This window comes from Copadichromis virginalis, linkage group LG10 (assembly GCF_057382275.1).
Source record: "Copadichromis virginalis isolate Kocher_CV1m ecotype Utaka linkage group LG10, C_Virginalis_male_GT1.1, whole genome shotgun sequence".
Taxonomy (NCBI): domain Eukaryota; kingdom Metazoa; phylum Chordata; class Actinopteri; order Cichliformes; family Cichlidae; genus Copadichromis; species Copadichromis virginalis.
This window is the reverse complement of record NC_140627.1, coordinates 16,709,091-16,729,849: the sequence shown is the minus strand read 5'-3', so window position 1 is coordinate 16,729,849 and position 20,759 is coordinate 16,709,091. Positions and strand designations below refer to the sequence as shown.

Here is a 20,759-nt window from a genome sequence, read left to right as displayed (position 1 = left end):
GTGTACTTGTTTATTGGCCAGGCCATTCTGATGATTTATAGAGACGAGAACAACTAGCCGGGATCAAATTGTGATATACTCACGGCAGTAAATGCCACAGCTGAGGCGGACGGGGACAGGCAGTGCTGTAACTAAAAAAAGGTAAACTCATGACTCTATCTCTGAATTGTATCAGGACAACCAATGCCAAGGTGAGCTCAAACTTTTGTTTGAGTTTCGACGAGTAACAACGGAGATCTGTCTTCTGAGCTGAAAATGAAATGGCAGCACTCTGAGGCTGGAGGCTACTTTAGTTCAGGGCTGCTTTGAGCGAATTCCTAATGTCAGAAGGCTACGATGACAATATAGCAGCAGGTGATTAGCTGAGGGCTCATCAAGTAAATATTTATCATGTTCACCATCTTATCTTAACACAAGGAGGAGTTAGGGCTAGTGGAAATATCTGTATTTTTTTTTAAGCTGTTAAAATACTTTAAGGTGACAGCATCAAATTTCATATAATCCAGGAGCTGGAGACCTGCAGGTTTTCAGTAAAAATAGCAGCTTATGGTGACACTAGAGGAAAAAAAATTCCTGGGACCTCTACAAGTCCTTAAGATTCACATCTGTTGGCTATGGATGTCTGTTGAAAATTTCATGCAAATGGATCCCACTGAAATTTGAGTCTGGAACTAAGCTGCAGATCCCCTGCCAACACTGCCCTCCCCAGTCTGGATGATTAAAACAGGCGCTAATTGTGGGATTTAAATACAGAACTATATTTTGGAGTTTTCTGTGTTTTCTGGTGCACTGTCTGTGGGGTATGGTAAATGTCTTGTTACTCTGCAGCATGATCTATCTAAATGCCTTGGGCTCAGCTATGGAAACACCAGCCTCTCTTTAAAAAAGTGTGGCCATTTAAATAGAACACTAAATCAAATTTTGCCAGAGGGAATGGAAGCCTATTTTCTTACCCCCCATCACTATATATAGAACATTTGTACAATATATGGACATGCCTGTGGGTTTCTCTCAATATAGAGATCGGTAGGTGAATTTTTGCTGCTTAATTGCTTCCTTTGCACCGAGTCACAAAGAGCAGAGTAGATCCATCCCTAACCTACTGCTTAAGAAAACAATAGCGCTGCAGAAGGGGCTGAGCAAGTGCCCATTTAGCTCGTGTGCAGGAGTTAACACATGCAACCTAAAATATTCAAGAAGTACCACTCATGCGTTTGTCCTAGTTGCATCTAAGAGGATTTGGCCATGCTCACATTCCTTTTAGGGTTCTCTTGGGCTGTTACTTGTAAACTCGGGGCCCTACTTTGTGGCTGGTTGACTGAAGCTGCATGTATAAGGTTTACTGATGGGGCAAACAGCACACAGGCGGTCGTATTTGTTGGCGCACATGTGCTTCTTGACTGTGAATGTCAGTGCTTATCAGAGTAATCATGGGAAAGAAGAAAAGCAAATATATGTTTTCAGTAGTCATACAAATAGATTATCCAGGCACAACGATCGAAACCAGTTATATATATTTTTTCCTCATAAAACAATATCATGTCATGATATATTGCATGTCTCTGTAATTCTTTACCTTTTCTCTTATCAGTTTAGTCTCCAGACATAGATTCGTTTTAAATCTACTCACGGTGCTTCTGGATCACAGCCAGTCTTTTGAAAACAGCAATTTCAGTCACCCGGTCTTTGGTGTCCTCCACTGCTGCTATAACATGGCAGCAGTAATAGAAAACTATAAAAGGCCTGTGCGCGATGACAGAGTAATAACAGTAGATTTAAACTGTGGCAGAACAGGCAAGCCTCTCCCAGGCATAATGACTAATACAAATGCATGTCTATGAGCCAATAGACTGAGGTCAATAATCATTGCTTTTTTAAACTTCATTATATGAACACAAAATGTTAAGGCAAACCACTTTGGTTCAGCCTAAACGAACTCCAGAAATTCCCAGGATTACGTCCAAACATATATAATTTGCTGTACGATGGGGAACATGGGAGAGAGCTACACAGAGAGGACATGCAGATGCCAATGAAATGACTATTTGGGATTAATTTCAATAAAACTAATATGAGCAGAGTCATACTGACTGTGATATGTGTACATTTAAGACACACACACACACACACACACACACACACACACACACACACACACACACACACACACACACACAGTAATTCAAAGCCATTTCCAGAGCTGAGCAGTTGCCTGCAGTGTTGCGGAGTGGTGTGACTGTGATGGGTCAAGCCTCCTACAAATGGTTTGGAATGCTAAGAGTCTCAAAAATGGGTCAGAGAGAGCTAAATGAGAGCTAACTAGGCCTGGCTAATTATGAAGTAACCAAGTCTACATTGATCAAGCTCGAAGGCCAGAGAGGCCACTGGACTGACTTGTTGTAGACAGGGTTTCTTCTAATTAGCTTGCACTAGTACAGCAGTTTCATGCAAGTGGGTCAGTGTACGAGGACAGCAAACGAATGGATGGATGGCATCAAAAGCTCTTTTAGTGTTTAGACGAGAGATGCATGTGACATCTGATCTATTGTCTCGATCTACAGTCTCCCAATAATCTGTAGAAGCAGATTAGAAATAATTAACCTCTGCAACTGTCCTATTCAAAAGCTGCTAGCATTGTGACTTAAAATATGAATCAAATTCATTAGAGTAATTCGAGATAGTAGGGTAATAGTCCTTCTGTTATCTCTTTTTAATTTCCCTTTTAAATTTCACATTAATTATTTGGATGAAATGAAAAACTATTTGTTTGAAAAGTAACTTGAGACAGAACATTTTACAACAGAAATTTGATCCTTCATAGGTAATTTAATCTCCCTAGACAGACCCAGAACAATAATCCCTTTTCTTCTAGGTTAATATGGCCACATTTCCTCAAATAGCACCTCTTAAGTCACAGGACGTCAGCCGGTCTTTGTGATAATACTGCCATCTTCCGGTGAGGATTGACGTGGTTCTGGTTTGAACAAGCTTCAAACAGAACTGTATTGTAGCTCATAACATTTGCACCACTGCTTAATCAACCAGATAATGAGCAATAAGATTTGAGGCTGTTGCTGTGAGTGTTTCTGTCAAAACTCAGGAGGGAGAGGGGGGTGTGGTATAAATATTTATCCATGGCAAACAGATCAATAGCTATTAAAAAGGTCAAGGGCAGATGATGATGGATGCTGGCTGTAGGTTATCGATAAATTCTGGCTGCTATAATGAATTACAAATCCACACATGCCTGCGCACACGCATAGACAGCAGACCAAATGATAGGGATTAATTCATTGATCATGCTTAATCTGTCATAATTAATTCCATAGGAACAACTGTGATGAGAGCAAGCCTCCATTAAACAGATAAATTATTCAACATGAGGAGGAGGTGGGCCCAAGATAAATGAGCTTGGGAGACTTGTGCAGCAGTCGCAGGCTGAGGCTAATTACAATCTTTTCTGGGAAACTAGCACAGGTTACTTACAGTTATAAATGCATGGATATAAAATACTATACAAGTGTAACTAGAAGCTAAGGTTCACCAAACAGTTCATGGAAGCACACGTGTCATTTAAGCTGACTTTAAATAAGGTTTTCAGGTGATGCATGCCATAAATATCACCCTTGTTAACCTATATACTTTTATACAGACACTTCTCTTTAGCAGGTAGTGGCCCAAGTCAGTATCACATCTCTTACCATATGTTAAGTCATGGGTTTATCCTTTAAGCCATACGTTTTTACAGTTTGTTCCTCCTGTGAACATATTGTCTTTAGTTACAGAATCAGGCCCTGGGCTCTGCACTTTCCTAGCTAACAAGAAAAGTGATTTTATAGATGATGACTGCAACAATACACCAGAGGTATAAAACTTTGTAGATTCGAGAGTAAAAGTCTGTGCATGCAAAAGGTGAAGAAATACAAGGGCAGTCTTTTTTTTTACCTTTATGAATCCCCGCATATGCACTCTCCTCTATTGCATGACTCAGTCACCAGAAAAACTGATATATTTATTTATCATTCTCCACCTGGTCTTTGTCTGTAACATCCTGGGAGACTTCAAGGCCAGCCTTTTGTGTTCCTATACAAAAGCAACTTGCTATACGGTATACATCACCGTGACGACTATTGATGGTAACAAGCATAAACTTTTGACAGTAAAAATAACATAATTTTCTGTGGAACACAGCTTAAGAGTATATTTTCCTGCATCTATTCTTTGTTCAGCTCTGCTGCATTGAATCGAAGACACGCATTAATCATATTGTATTTTATTTACTTTCAATCACCATTTACAGCTTTCTGCAGGCACAGGGTGGACACATAACATTAAGTTGCGCTATATTTTAGAATAATTGTGTTCATATTAAAAACCACCTCAATGAAGCTCTCGTTCATGCGTTTCAGAGATGAAATGCATGAAACTAAATCACACATCATCTTTGTACACTCCTAAATATTAGGAAATATTGGTGAAAATCCTCCTAGCCATTGTAATCCTTCAACTAAATCTCTTTTTATTTTTTAAGTTTACAGACCTACTAATTAAAACAGCTGCTTCTTAATGATTGAAGCACGACCAGCTCTCATTTTTCAACTTTGCAACTTTTTTTTGTTGCACACCTGTGCATTTTTAAAGATGGAACAAATCAGACTACAGAAAAAAATCAGCGCAACACCAGCAGGGAGCAGCTGATGCTGGATATATACAGTACAGTAATGCACTGGGATAAACAAAGCAAATGAACCAACTGGACTGTGAATACAGACAGAAACGTTCTGAAATTACAATTAGAACTAGATTCTGGTGGATTTTACTTTCGATTTCCGCATTATTTTTCGATCCAAACGAGGCCGTTCATTTCACTGATCTAATAAGTTCGACCTTAAGTTTGAGTTTTGTAATAACCTTCACGTAATCAATGTCAATCCAGCTGCGGTTCATTAAAAGAACAGTCGTCTTTTCAGCCAAGGTCATCAGACTGCGTTTAAAAGAAGGTCTCTCTGCAGAGTGGACAGGTGGACTTGTTGCTGGAAGTGAACCATTTGTACTGTAGCAAGAAGAGGGAAAAAATATATTGTTACTAATAGACAGGCTGCAGTTCATGGTCATTGATCTCTATAAAGACTGATAAAAGATAAATGAATATTTATAAAATATATCAATATCTCACCAAACACGCAGAGTGGAACTTCTTTTTGCATGTGCGGCAAGCCTTCTTCGGCAGAGAGTAGTTGGATCCGTGGATGACGGAGAAGCAGATCATGCAGTCCTCTATTCCCTCAAAACGCTTATCCACATTGTTCTTCCACAGAGCCAGACCCTCCATTATACTGCCATTCTAAAAGAGCACATATAATTACATTTTCTCAGTGGTTTTGTATTCTTTTTCTTAGCCGTTATCTGAAAAGAAAGTATCTGCACAGCCCTGTAGTGCCAGCACTGGCCTTTCTACTCAACAAACTTTACTTTACCAGGATATAATACAAACAACAAGGGTTGAAAAACAACACCCCAACTTATTACAGCAGCTTTTTGCATATATACTTTTTGTTTGTTTCTTTTTGTGTACCTGATGTGTTAGGTAGGTGCTCAGCTGTAGCATCCAGTTCCTCCACTGCTGCACGGCAACACCCACACGCCTCCCACTCTCCACAGCAATAGAACCCAAAGGGTAATTCTGTGGAAGCTGAATCACCAACTCAATGAAGATATCATCCACAGAATAGGTGGCAATCACCTCCCGTGCTGCTGAGCGGGCCTTGACCTGGGGCACAAAGAAAAGAGAGAGAAAAAAAAAAAGCACGTTTTCACTGGGGGTCTTTCAGTTAAACAATCAGCCACCTGCTATATAATTAAATGCCAGGATCCTACTTAATGAACTGAATGCATTATTGTCAAGTGAGGGTTCATTAAATTCGATTTAACAGAAACTATTGTTTGTGCATCATTATACTGCAAATGTGAGGCAGGTGTAGCACTGCAGGATTTATTCATCTTCAGTGTTTATTACTACAAAAACCTTTTACCACAGGCTAAGAAGAAGGCATCTGCAGATTTCGACAAGATCGCGTAAGTAACTGCAAACGGTTCAGTGCAGAGAAGATGAGGAATTTCACATAGTAAAAGAAAAGAAAAGAAAAAGCCCAGAGGCCAGCTCAGAAAAGTTAAACATCTGGACTGTAAACTGCAGAAATGCCAGTGTTTACTACGCCTCTTCCCAAAGTAGGGTTGCGACCCAAGGGAGCTGCTGGTTATTGTTTCATTATTTTTTTGTAATTTTCTGAAAATGCCAGAGAACAATCTAAAAGAAAGTTATTATGTGTGAATACATTTTCCTATTTAAAATGTAAGACGAGTCGGCTATTTCAGCTACACTAGAGTGTTCAGCTCATATACTCGGTTCCAGGCTGTGTGGCTGAGTTTCATTGATTCTGATTTCTATGATTCCACTTCATGTTAACTTTGTGATGTTAAAAAATTGAAAACATGAGAAACAGTGTGTCAACAGCGGCTTCATAAAAGCCATTCAAAATGAAGAGAAGAGGTCTCGGTGTGTTTTTGGCAGTGAGGATGTGAATAACGAAAGCTTAAAAATGAACAAAGTAGACGGAGTAGTGGAGGAAACACTCATCGTATGCTATTATTGCATTTTAAATGACATAATTTATAAAAAGCTGAAACAGCATATTAGAATTATATGAGAATTCTGCAATAGTTTTTTAATACCAATTAATTGCAAAAGGTTTCAGATTGTAACTTGAATAAAAAAAAGAAATCTGTACCAACAAGACAACAGATTTGGTGCTCAAACTAACTTGGAAATTTTAAGCTCTTTAACTAAGTAATAACTAAGTAAACTTACAGTCATGCTGTCAAACATTTGAGTGCTGGTGTGGACAGATGAGATCTCCTGGGCTGAGAGAACAGGACTGATGTATTTAATCGTGAACTTCTCCACGGCTGCGCTCACTCTCTTCTCCTGGCTATTCCACCACAGTCGAACCATGGCAGGCAGGTCTTGCACTGTGCTGTAGTACACACTGCAAGCCAGGTGAGGGAGCTCCCACTCAACACTGTCACACTCTACAGGGAAGAAGAACAGGAGGCGATATTTAAATCTGATGTTTAAGTACAAAAAAGGCTACATATGCTCTCAAGAGAAAGGTTGAGAACTCCTTGGAAACACCACATTTATAGGCCGAGGTTACGATAGGGATGAGGGATGTGAGAAATCAATACACAAACTGGCTTTGGTGATACAATACCAGTGTATCATGGTAAACAGAGAGCAAGGCGCAAAGGCAAAGGTGCTGATTTACCCGTTATGAACAACCCTAACCCTTGTTTTTCAATGGCCACTGAATTAACTGATGGGAGATACTGTGAAAACAACGGTTTACTGACAGTCACTGGTGAACATATTCACTTGTGAACCAGCGCTGAAATCTTGGTAATCTAATGGGTTAAACTTTGTCTCGTAACTGTAGGTGTGTATATGTTGCTTACTGTCAACAGCCAGATTCAGGCTCTCTGTGAAGAAGGTTTTAGTCTCCCTCGCCTCTGCCTCCTGGCCTGGATAGGCCGGGTTCTCGGGCATCAGTTTGAAGACGTGGAGAAGGAGTTTGTTAAGGGAGCAGCTTCTCTTAAGGTACTGGGCATAATTGGCACGCAGCTGCAGAAATTATTAAGACAAGTTAATATTTTGAAAAATACCCTCATCAAATCTCATTCTCACCACAGAACTAATATGGCTTGCTCATATTCTGTCATACAATTAAATTTAAAATTCCATCTTGTGACTCACATGCGACGATGAGGATTTAAAAAAAGTGAGAAGCAGCTTCCAGGACAGCAAGTATCCTAGTATGCAGGAGTACTCCACGCTGAGAGGCTGGACCACTGCAAACTCTCCCACCTGAATGCCTGACAGGATGTTATCACACAGCTCTTCACAGGTTGACAGGATGGCCATCAGAGACGCTGGAGGAGACCTGAACACAAGATCTAACTGTAAGAATCGCTTAAAAATTTTACCTATAACAAAACCTGACAATATTTTGTATATGACAAAACAAAGAAAGTGGACAAGAAACCATTGCATCTGTGCAACAAGACGATCCCAAATGACTTACAGGCATGGCTCATCTCTGTCGTCGTCAGATTTATTGTTGTCGCCTTCTCCATCACACTCGGGCAGCTGAGGCATGACCCTGCATTGACAAGAAGAAAGTACATTCATTTTTTATACCTTACCGTATATGTCAGGGGACTATGTGCAAATGCCTGCAGGCGCTCAAGTTTTCAGGATAAATATAACACTGTATATTCGAAATCCTCACTTTTCCAATATGTGGTAGACGGCGATCTGAAGAGGTCTGGCCTTAAACAGGAGCAGAGGACAGAAAGTGTTGAGGAGTGTTTGAAGAGGCTCTGGCAGGTTCGTCTTCTGGTCCGCTATGAAGCGCGGTGGCAACGAGTTTTGGGTTAGCTGCTGCACAGGTACATGCGTCAGTGCAACACCGACTGACTGCAGTACTGCCAAAGGGAACACGGGGTCATCTGGTTCAGCAAAGGCCTCTGAATAACATAACAAAGAGAATGATTAGAGTACTACATACAGGACTACGTAATGCTTTAACATGTACATCATCTTCCTAAACCATATAATAGAGAGATACGTTTGTTTGTTTTTTAAAAAAGACAATTACTTACACTTATTATGCACTTGTGCATATGTAAATAACCGACATTAAATATCATACATGCTATAATACTGCATATATTAAAATGGTATACAGAAATTAAAACATCTACATATAAATTTATCTAATGACAGTGAGTTAATTCCACTAAATTTGAAGTCCTTTACTGTCAGGAGCTAAAACATCTGTCTTCTTCTTCAACCGATCCACTTTATTTGATTTGGCACAGATTTTGCCTCTTCAGATGAAACCCTCTGAGGGACTTGTGTCTGCTCCAGGTCTCAAACCAGGGATCTTTCACACATTAGGCAAACTGTTAACTACTACACCATGAAGCCACTGAGGAGATTTAAAAAAACCTCTGGAGATTCATATTGCACACTGTCTGCCACATGTTTTTACTTTAAACTTCACACATGACAAGTAGGGTTCCACTCTTTGCATTCCTATTGATTTAAAAAGTGTGGTTGTTTGCAGTGAGACTAGTTATGACATATCTGCATTTCACCTTTACTTTGAAAAAATTAATTTTCAAATAAAAGTGCTTGTGGGACAGAAAGAAACAGAGACTTGTTCTAAATTTAATTCTGAAAGTGAAGTATAATGGTTTGAAAAAGTGTTTGCCCACTTCCTGATATCCTATTTTTTGTATGTTTGTCCCAGTTAAACGCTTCAGTTCATCAAACAAATTTAATATTAGACAAAGACAACACGAGTAAAGGTGTTTATTATTGGTGGGGTGGGGTTGATTACTGCAACGCCTGTTCTCAATCAAGAAATCACTTAAATGAGACCTACCTCACAAAGTGGAGCACACCAAAAGATCGACATCATGTGAGACCACAGTGAGAGCCATTATAATGGCAAAAACATGGACAGCGGTGAACCTTCTCAGGGGTGGCTGGCCGACCACAATTACCCGAAGAGCACAGCGACGACTCGTCCAAAAGGTCACAAAAGACCCCAGAACAACATCCAAAGAACTGCAGGCCTCACTCGCCTCAGTTAAGGTGAGTGTTCATGACTCCACCATAAGACAGACAATGGGAAAGAATGGCCGGCATGGCAGAGTTCCAAGACAAAACCTACTGCTGAGCAAAAGATTTACCAGAAAACATCTTGATGATTCCCAAGACTTTTGGGAAAATACTGACAAGACAAAAGTTGAACTTTCTGGAAGGTGTGTGTCCCATTACATCTAGTGTAAAATAACACAGCACTGCAGAAAAGGACATCACACCAACAGTAAAAATGGTGGTGGTAGTGTGATGGTCTGGGGCTGTTTTGCTGCCTGAGGACCTGAAAGACTGTCTGTGGTAAATGGAACCATCAATTCTGCTGTCTACCAAAACATCCTGAAGGAGAACATCCGGCCATCTGTTTGTGACCTCAAGCTAAAGCGCACTTGGTTCTTATAACAGGACTATGATCCAAAACACACCAGCAAGTCCACCTCAGAATGCCTTAAGAAAAACAAAATAAAGACTTTGGAGCAGCTTAGACAAAATCAACGACCTTAAAAAGGCAGTTCATGTTCGAAAACCCTCCAACGTTTCTGAATTACAACAATTCTGCAAAGATGAGTGGGTCAAAATTCCTCCACAGCGCTGTAAAACACTCGTTGCCAGTTATCACAAAAGCTTGATTGCAGTTGTTGCTGCTAAGGCCCAACCAGTTATTAGGTTTAATCAGATCATTTATTCACAAAGGGCCATGTAGGTTTGGATTTGTTTCCCCTTAACAATAAATACCTTAATTTAAAAACTGCACTTTGTGTTTACTTGTGTTATCTTTGTCTAATATTTAAATGTGTTTAATAATCTGAAACATGTAAATGTGACATACATATAAAAGAAGAGGAACTCGGGAAGAGGGTCAAACACTTTCACACCACTCTCTGCTCTTGCTGATAATGTTTGTCCACTTTCAACTTCAGGGTCGTGACTGAGGTATCAACTTTCTTCCACAATTTCCGACTGAATCTCTGGATCAAAAATGTACTATTCAGTTACACAGAGGATATGTGCTATCTAATGTTCAGCAAAATTGGAAAGAAAAACATCATATCCACACATACCTGTGATACTGACAGGCAGCGGTAACAGCAGGTTGTAGATTCCCTCTACAAAGAAATCTGTCCATTCGCCAGCCAGTTCTGGTGGCAGCTTGTCTGCTATATTGGACGAAGATAATGTTGTGAAGAACTCATTCAGCTTCACTATCAATCCAGCGTTCTCGCACACAAAGAGCTGCACCCATGGGTTCCATAGACTTCCAACATTCTCACTGGCAGTCTGAGATTGAAAGCAAGCAAATAAAGTCGAAGACTGTGAGAAATAAACATTCTGGGAGTAGCAGAGTATCACAACAAAGACTAACAATTTAAATACAGTGAAAACAAACAAAAAAAAAACCAGCCGTTTTCACAGATAAACTCCAAACAATGTTTGGGACTCTGCAGTGCGAAGACAGCTGGAGGATAATCCGTTTAATGCCTGATCATACCGATTTGGACGTTTCTGTTTTCGCATGACGCTCAGCGGGCTAAAGTTTAGAACGATTTTTGACTGCGGTGTATATGTGAAAAAGGCTCATCTATGAGATACATCTCACCTCCAACCATGCCAACATAGAGCACAGCAGGAAGTCCCACTGGCTTCCCCCTAGAATTGCTGGACAGCGAGTCACCAGCCAGGACAGGAACCGCATGATCTCCACACTAAGGTTCAACTGCTCTGAAGTTGCTTTGGACAGGTCACTAAAACATGTGAAATAGAAAAAGCAGTCAAAACCAGTAGAAAATACACCAGTGAGTCACACAATTTAACCAATTGTAACTGTTTTTATTAACTTTATTGAAGAATATACCATTCTTTAAAAGAATTGACCAAATCTGGTATAAAGTATAGCCAATTTAATCTTACCTTATCTTATAGTAGGACTTGTTTTCCAGCATATTTTACAGATGCCAGTGGTGCAAGGGGTATGTGTCAAATTAACATTCATGTGAATCATCTCGTTTAGTAGGTACAAACCACATTTTACCAAGAACCCCCTATAAGACTTTAGCATTTTGGAACTGCTCATTTGCTTCTTACTTTATCCCGTGACCCCTGGAATACGATAACCAATGTTATCGAGATGTTATAAACTTCAGCTGTCGAGGGTTTTGATATCAGTGTACACAAACTTTGTGTTTCGAGAGATTAATAAACAGCTTATGCAGTTACATTACCAGCTAAAGAGGAACCAGTCCTCCCTGCTGTTCCTCCATTCCATCACAGTGGCCAGGATAGCCTGCACAACCTTGTCCTCTACTTGTGTGCTGGCATTCAGACAGCACAGCAGCACTGCCAGACACCCATACACATCTGAGACACACAGGCACAATTATTATTCACTTCTTCAAGTGCAAAATAAGCATGTGTGCATTTGTGTGTATATTCATATGTGTGTTCTTACTTTCATCCTCCTGCCAGTTGACTAATCCAGCAGTAGCCAAAGCTACAAGACTCTCCCTGTCTTCATTGCTCATACTGGGGCAGAGTACCTGGAGTGTGTTCAGTTTGCTTTGAGACACTGGGAACAAACTAGTCAAACACAGAAAATTATGAATATGCAACACAGCTACAAAAGCAGCCACATGACAGCTCTGAGTGTGAAATCCGTGAATTTAAACAATTTTAACTGATCAACTGCTGACCTGTTTGCACTACCATAAAGCTTCCTCACTGCTGCGCCTTCCAAGCTGTTGCTGTGGATGTAGTTTTCTAGAGTCAGAGACCACAGACCTCCCTCTGTCACTGACCTAAATGGCAACAAGACAATTTAAAAAAAATAAATAAATAAATCACTGAATGGTGTTTTAAATTACTGCCTAGAAAGTGAGATGTGAATCAAAGACAGAGCAAAAAACATAAATGAGATATTTCCAGTAGAGCTGAAAACTCAATAAATCAGCTTCTGTTTATACAGAATTTTACGACACAGGTTGGTCTTGCCAAGTGCTAAATAAATCTGTTCTTTGTCAGGAATTAGTGAGTAAATATCACCTCGTGTAGAGAGTCTCCTGCAGGGGTTTCATTGGAACCTGTCCATTAAGCCCTTCTGAGAGGCCCCAGTCAGTCAGCATGTTGTGATATGTCGACACCATCGTAGGGCTGTAATTTAACTCCTTACACCACTGCAGAGCGTAAAGTAGTTCTGAAACTAATGAACAAAAGGGCACCAAAAAATGGATTAAACATTATAGTCTGTCAAATAAAAAATACATCATGTAGTCTCGGAATAAAAACAAAAAAAAAAATAAGTTGAGGGAAAACTGTAGCTCATGTTCTGTTCAATTTGTCTACCTGTGTATGTAAGGTTTTGTTGAAGTGAAGGACTTTCTGCCTCACTCTGGCCACCATGTGTGAATGCAGCACTGTGTGCCACCTTCCCTAAAAGAGCACAGGCACACAGGTGGGCTGGCAGCTTGTTCAACTCCCTGAACTTCCACATGTCCATGGAGGGTTTTTCACAAACATCTCGCAAACGGCTAGACAGTAAAGGGCTTTTGATCCACTGAAGACACAGAGAATAGGAGTAAAACTATGGATTAGTATCAAATATTTAATTGCAAGCTTTAATTTTAAAAAAATTCTTCCGTTTAAAATATTTGCCCATTGTTTGCCAGTGCCCAAATGATCCCTTTAGTAAAATTGATGCGCATTAAGGTTACCGACCTGAGGAGGTAAGGCCCGCCTGATTCTTGTCCACTCTGTCTGGCTGGGCATCAGGAGGGTAAAGAACTGGATGATGATGGAGGACGCCTGATCACAGACAGAGATGATCGACTCCACCACGCTTTGTACGGCCAAAACTAGAACCTGTATGCTGTAACAAAATAACAGCCGGAAATCTTAATTGCAACAAGACAGGAAAAGATTCTTCAAGTATGCATCACATGCAATAAACAGGTCAGAATTAGTTCAATTACAGACCACTTTATTTTTTAAAGAAGCATTTCCTTACCCTTTCATATCCAGCGGTGTGGCAAGCAGCTGCTTCCTCACCCAAACAGCTGCACTGTGCAGGAAGCCGCCTTCTTTGACCTCATATTCACAGTGTTGGACCAATGACTGGACCCCAGCCACGCACACTTTCCTCATTTTATGTAAAAGTGAGTCTATCAAAACAATATCACGACAAATGAGTTTTGCTTTGTTTGTTTTTAAATCATACCTGTCAAGTATGCATGAGGCTTGTGCACTGTGCAAATACCCACCAGATAAGTGAGTGTGCGCCTGATCTTGAGCAGTGAGCTGGAAGACGGTGAGCAAGAGCTCCTCAGCGGAGACGAGAAGAAGGCAGTCTTGTACAGAAGAGAAGAACGTGGAAGCCACATCACAAATGAAGGAGATGAGTGGCTCCATGTTGCCTTTATCTGATAGGCTTTTGGTCTCAGACAGAGTGGCGTGGAGTTTCTCCAAGATTTTCTCCATGTACACCTCTCCGATCAGAGACTCTGCATATGTAAAACAGACAGAACACGTGATTTTTGAGTAAAACAAGCAAACAAAAAAGTTTTTTTTTTTTGTAAAAATGTTTGATTTTGTGTTCACCATTGTTGTGATGCTGAGAGAGGACCAGGCTGATAAGCGTCCAACTGTGGTCGCTTGTAGAAGAGATGGAGTCGCAAGAGCTGCTCCCCACCTTGCAGAGCTCCTCAGTCAATCCCAGGAGTTGTTCACCCAGAACCGAACCTTTTAGCCAATCACTGCAGCTCTTCAGAGTCTCCGGATCCGTACACGCCTGACAGGAAAGATAGCAGAGCAGCACAGACAGTTCCAGCATCATAAATTTGATATATATGTAGGGAACAAGCTGAAGAAAAGAAAAAAGAAATGAGTGAGTGAGTAGCACATACCCTCTGAATAATCTGCAGGATAATTCCCCATGACAGACCCATCTAGAAACCAGAGTGAAGAGTGAAAATATTAGCACAGGAAAAAGGTTTGAGATGAATCTCCAGCAAATGTGGGAATCCTGATGATAGTGAAGACTCGACATCAAGTTTCACATCTGCATCTCACCGTGGTGATATGGTTGAGGATGCGGTTGGTCTCCTGCCCACTGCAGCAGTGAAGCGAGCTGAAGACCATCTCCACCAGGTGCTCGGTGTCTGTGCGCCCCTTTTCAGCCAGCCACACCACCACCCGCTCCAACAGGAACTGCACTGCTGGATTTTTCATAATCCCCTCATCCCTCTGCTTCTCGTCTTTTGTCATTTTGTCATCCAATTCAACCAATGTCTAAGAGAAGCACAGTTAGGGTGAAAAAAATGAAACCTTCAATGAGCTATAAGAGCTGGTACGGATGAAATAATTTTCACTATTGAATCCAAAGGGTCATACAAGGGTTCTTTCACATTTAAGACTTCATTAAAATTACAGATAATTAACGTTACCGTCGGCAGTTTTGCAAATCATGACACCTATTTGTAAAAACAATGTTTTCACAGATTTTGCAATTAAGAAGACAAATTCATCGGGTGTAAAAAAAAAAAAAAAAAAAAGAAGATTAGCAGAACACAACCACTAAAAATCAAAGGAAGGAATAAATGATTGACATTAAAATACAATTCTCTGCAATTAAAATTTAAAATTTAAAAACAAATGACTTACACTGAAAACTCTGGGGGTGTGGAAAGACCGCATAAGATGGGAGAGGAAAACAAGATGTCTCTCTGAGTTTTTCTCATTCACATGCACCAGGCACAGCTGTGCCAGCTGGCACACTACATCTTCAAAATGCTGCGTCTGTAGGGACCCAAATGCTTTCTCATTCACAAGCTCTGACACCGCCTGCGCAAGCTTCTCAGCGCCATCCCCCTCAACTCCAGTTTTCTCCTTTTCTTCTGGTTTAGAAAAACACAACCTGACAGATTTCTTCTTCTGTGTTTGCTTTTTGTTTACCCTCTCAGGATAACGCATCACCTGGAGAAACACGGGAGAGAATAGATTTGTTTTGGCGCCACTTTATCTGTTACCTAATGACCTTTTTTTCCTTTTCTTTTTTTGACATAAATTGCTCTGACAGTCATATTGATCTCCTGCATCCTCAGTGACAAAATTGCCATTTCTGTGGAGAATACATTTGAGCAAGAGACTTTTCAAAAGTAAGCTTACATGTAGCAAGGTGGCTATCCCTTCCAAAGCCTGTGGATCTGCCTCCTCGTTGTCAACATAACTCACACAGAGAAGACCAAGTTCCTCCCAGAAGTCTGTCAGAAGTCTTTGAAAGACATCTTTGCTGTCACTGGCTTCACCTTCCCTTTGTAAACCTACCCTCTTCTCCCAGGAAATGAGCATTTCAGTGACCGAAAGGAAGAGAGGACCATTCTGAAGGGAAGGATTTCTTAGAGCATTTTCAAGTAGGGGTAGAAGCTACAAAAAGACAAAAGCAAATGTAAGAAAGATGCCAACCTCGCTAGATTTACCATTATGGGAAAAGCATGCATGACTGAGTGACTCCACCTGCTGTGAATTCAGCATGCTCCTTATTTTCCCCTGGTCGTCCACATCCTCTGCATTTTGTAATACGCAGTATCTCAAGCACTCAACAAAAGATGTCACTATCGCCGCACTTTCTGATGGGCTCGTTACTGCACGCTCACTAGAAAGACTGACACAATCACACAATTGAGGTTATATAGTGCAAAAGATTATTAAGTTACGTGAAGAGTAATAAGAATATTATTCATCAAATGACTTGCTAAAGAATTCAAGTAATACATTTACTTTCTGAGTGTATTAATTTGACCTGTACAATTTTCTCATTCAACATAATACATGCATACATTTTAAAAAACAGATAGAAATATACACATAAACTAATTACCCTTGTGCGAATGTAGTGAAGAACATGGTGAAGAAGTCCATCTTTGGATCAGTGACCTCTGGGGGCAGTTTACTAAGAAGCGGCATCAGATTCGGGTGTAAAGCTTTAGCCATGCCTTTGCCGCCCTCTTTTAACAGAGCCCAAAGTTTGGGCAAGAAGCCTTTCTTGGCATTCACGTGTGTCCAGCAATCCTAAACCACACACAGACAAAACAACAACAAAATAAAACACATCTACTTGTTGTTGCTTAACATAATGTCTTCTTGCACTACTTTTTCACTTCATTTTAATATCAGAAATCCAGCTGTATTATCATTATTGCATGGACATGTTTTAAACATGAGCTTACATGGATTGTAGACACAACGTGGAGAACAGCCTCCCACACGGGGGGCAGCACTACAGGATCCGTGTCGTCGATACTGAGGAGGACAGCGGGACAGAGACGCGCTGCTTCAGCGTGGACCAGTCCTGGTGTGAACTCACACAGAGCACACACCATCTCAAAAAACGCCCCCCTCACCTGCAGTTGTAATTTTTACAACAGTAAACAACAGTTGCTTATTCAGTTCAGATTTAGCCAAAACGTGCAAACAAACAGTGACAGAAATTAATGTCATGGTGCATTTAAAGCTTTCTGTTGGCAGGTGACAGCCCAGCAAAAACACCTTGTTTGTTTGTTTTGAGGGTTTGTTTTTTGCACACTACAAATACCATTCAAATCAGGCCTAATCAGCTAGTACCTGTGGAATCTTGTGTTTGCCATATTTCCAAAACTTTCCAGAATTAACAAGATGTGCTAGTCCTGTCTCCAGGGCCGCCCTGTCATCCTGGAGCAGCAGGGAGAGAAGTCTCTTCACCCCCAACAGAGAACTGGTCAGCATGCGCACATATTTGGCTTCCCTCTCCTCCTCCGTCAAACTTCTAGAGAACAAGTAAAAATCAGTGCCTCAGCAAAGACAGAATACATTATCATCGTGGCGCACAGTGAGAAGGACGAACAGAGGTGCTACAATGAGATGAAATCTTAGCATACTGGGAATCACTCAGTGTGTCGGCCGTTTCCTTCAACAAAACATCTTGAAATACCTGCAATGTAAAAACAACAATTGCATGTTAAATTCAGCTAAAGCAGAAAATTCACCACGTCCACAATGATGCCACCGCTTCTACTCACATTAAGGATTTCATCCTTGCAGAAGCTGATAGCTTCAGGCTGTTTTGCGGGTGAGAAAGCAGCCTGGAAGGCCTGGAAAGCAGCTGAGGCTGCAGGTGTGTGGGTGTCACACTGGGACAGAATCCAGTGACCCATCAAGCTTTTCAGAAATGGGGCCAAGCTGCGACGTACTTTTAGCACCAGCTGCTCAAAAGCCTGCTGGGTAGCCTCCCTAATGCGTCGATCGTGATCCTGACAGACATTATGAAGAGAAAACCTTTTTTAATATAGACACACCCTAAGAACAAACAAACACATATTTAAATCTCACATAAAATGTTCTTCTAGTGTAGTTTTAGGCAGCCACTTAGTGAGAAATACTTTTACACATTTTTATAATTACACATTGGTAAAAAAGGGATAATTGAATTGATTGATATGAAATCTGAAGTAGTGTAAAATCTACAATTGTTGAGCTGGTTGGAGTGGTTTGTTATGCACTAGATGTCATTAATTTTTCCAGAATAGTTGAAATTAATAGTAACAATAATAACAATCGAAATAATATGAAAACTAATCATGATTTCCCAATAAATGGACAGCTCACCACTGATATTTTGCAGTAAATCCTTGGCCAGTATGGTAGGATCCCTTTGACAACATCAGCATCCCGTTCCTGACACATGGACCCAAAATCCTGCACAGCCTGAGAAGATTACACATAATCACCAGACAAGTTTGGACAAAAAAACAACGTATCTAACAGTCATGTCCACACAGTATTTTATGGTACTGTTTGTAACATGTGTGTGGGTATGTGTGCTTTTTTAACTTTTTACATAGCAATTATGTCTAGTCAACTAAAGTCAAAAGTTTATTTCTATAGCACATTTCAAACAATGTCAGCTGTTATACGAAATATACACCATACACAACAGTCACTAAATCAACAACAAATATACACTAAAAACAATCAAACAAAGTAAGTAAGACTGTGCTTGCATTATAAAAAAAAAGACAGTGTACCCTGCTCAACTAGAACTGAAAGCAAGTGAGAATATATAGGTTTTTTTATCGGTCTGTTCAGACTGGGCAGCTCTTATGTGAAAAGATAAGTTCTTTCAAAGGTCACAAGCCATGACTGAAAAGCTAAGTAAGATGGCATCAAAACCACTGAGACTATTTAAAACTTAGATCCTGAAAAGTGGATCCTGCTATGGAGTGCAAGCCAGTTTAAGGAGGCTAATACAGGTGTGATGTCATCACGTCATTTCTTTCCTGTTGAGAGTAAGCTGCTACAATTTGCGTTTCAGTTAGATCTCAACAAAATGTTAAGTTTTTGTAAGTGACCTCTGTACACAACAAAGTGGCGTTTAACTCAAGCAACCAAGACATGATTGAAACAAACTTGCTGCTTTAATTCAACAGTTTAATCAAAAGTACAGAATTCACCGTTTTAAAAAGGTAACCATGTTTACATACAGATCAACTATTTTCAGAGACGACTCAAATGTAATTGGACAATTGACTGACAAGTAGTTTCCTGGCTGGGTGAGGAAAGTTTCATCAGTATGGAGATTTGGAGTTCACTCTAAGTGTTAAACTTTTATTTGGTGGCTGTTCACTGAAACTCTCAGTGTTTCATATGCATATATAAACATATCCTAAACTCCCAGCATATGTTTTGCGTAATATGACTTATTTACAGTGAAATCATGACGGGGTTTGTGTATCTGGCATCAAGCAGAATAACAGTTAAACTTACAGCTGGGGTTTAAACTCACCTTGAGTCTGGTGACAACATCCCTCTTCGACAATTTTCTGAGCACCAGGCGGAAATCTGCATCTACCAGGTTGTCTATGTCTTCCGCGCCGTGGACAGCTGGAACGTAACTCAGCTCCGAGGCGACGGTCGAACCGAAGCCAACAAACGCCGGGATTACGCCACCTTCCCGGGTCAGGACCTCAGCAGCTCGGCCGCTGCTGGACGGCTAGTGGCGGGAAAGAAAAAAACGAAGTGTGGTTAGCTACATCTATCAAACACCACAGCTATGTCACGCGTTGTGATAATCAGAAGTTTACATTAGCTCGTTTTCGGCTTTGTTGTTAGCAATTTTAGCTGTTGTCTTTAACACTCTGCCTTACAGACAGTGGGAGCAACTCACCCGAACATTTCCTTTAGTTCGCTGTTTATTCTTACCCCCCATGGCTATGTATTAATCTTTAAAGTGTATATTTCCTATGATAACTCTGTAGTTACTAAAGCTGACAGCATTTCATTACACAGACCTAACGCCAGTTGTCACGCTCGTGTTCCGGAAGTCTGGACTTCCTGTTTACATCTTTCAAAGTAAAGCGCCCGTGTCAAAGTTTTATAATTCTGTCTTTTGGGGTTTTGGTGATAACTATTGGTACTGGCTTTTCTAACGAAGACTATTATCAGTGCTCGTTGTCACAGGATCTTTGCATTTTTGTAGTCAATAGATAATAAGTACTTGAAATATGCCTTGTGACAAACTAATTGCAGGAATTTGCAAAGATAAGACTGACATTTCCCTCAGATATGTCCATCAGTGTAAAATTGAGTTTTACAGAACTTTTGAAAGTTTGACTTGATTTGGAACAATGCTCATCTACGGAATTAAGTGGTCATACTTCTTATCTCCTCCCCCTGTATGTATCTTTGTTGTTGTGAATTTAAACCCTAGATAAGAATTCTTTCTTTCTGAAAACAGAAAATGTAAGTATGGGGTTAGATCTTGGAGCATTTTACTATAGCCACTACGTAATCATGGGTCATGTGTAGACTTCTTGTTGCTATCATAGATTTTTACTCTTCTTTGGTTTTGTGAGTGTATTAACAAAACCATGGTGATGATTGTGGTGTTTTGTTGTTCTAAAAATGTTTTTTTTAATTAAGAAATAATATGCATGTACTAGCTTGTATATAATCTTAATGTTATATATATATATATATATATATATATATTAGTATAAAGTCATACAGTAGGTTT

At 40.3% G+C, this 20,759-nt stretch overlaps 1 protein-coding gene across 1 annotated transcript; it reads right to left on the bottom strand.

The window, feature by feature from the left end:
- Positions 1–4,257: 4,257 nt before the first annotated feature.
- On the bottom strand, positions 4,258–20,060 carry ltn1 (listerin E3 ubiquitin protein ligase 1). The gene is made up of 32 exons (XM_085470286.1): positions 19,911–20,060; positions 19,530–19,736; positions 18,353–18,451; positions 17,767–17,997; positions 17,626–17,678; positions 17,333–17,513; positions 16,939–17,112; positions 16,590–16,780; positions 16,226–16,373; positions 15,878–16,135; positions 15,374–15,685; positions 14,783–15,001; positions 14,617–14,658; positions 14,312–14,501; positions 13,975–14,214; positions 13,722–13,875; positions 13,433–13,583; positions 13,061–13,271; positions 12,761–12,917; positions 12,412–12,516; positions 12,171–12,298; positions 11,944–12,079; positions 11,322–11,466; positions 10,786–11,002; positions 8,346–8,583; positions 8,139–8,216; positions 7,811–7,997; positions 7,513–7,678; positions 6,869–7,089; positions 5,576–5,770; positions 5,177–5,344; positions 4,258–5,053 (listed from the first exon to the last, which is right to left on the bottom strand). The coding sequence occupies exons 1-32, from the start codon at positions 19,950–19,952 to the stop codon at positions 4,991–4,993; spliced, it is 5,307 nt and encodes a 1,768-aa protein (XP_085326412.1). The 5' UTR covers positions 19,953–20,060; the 3' UTR covers positions 4,258–4,990.
- Positions 20,061–20,759: the final 699 nt, after the last annotated feature.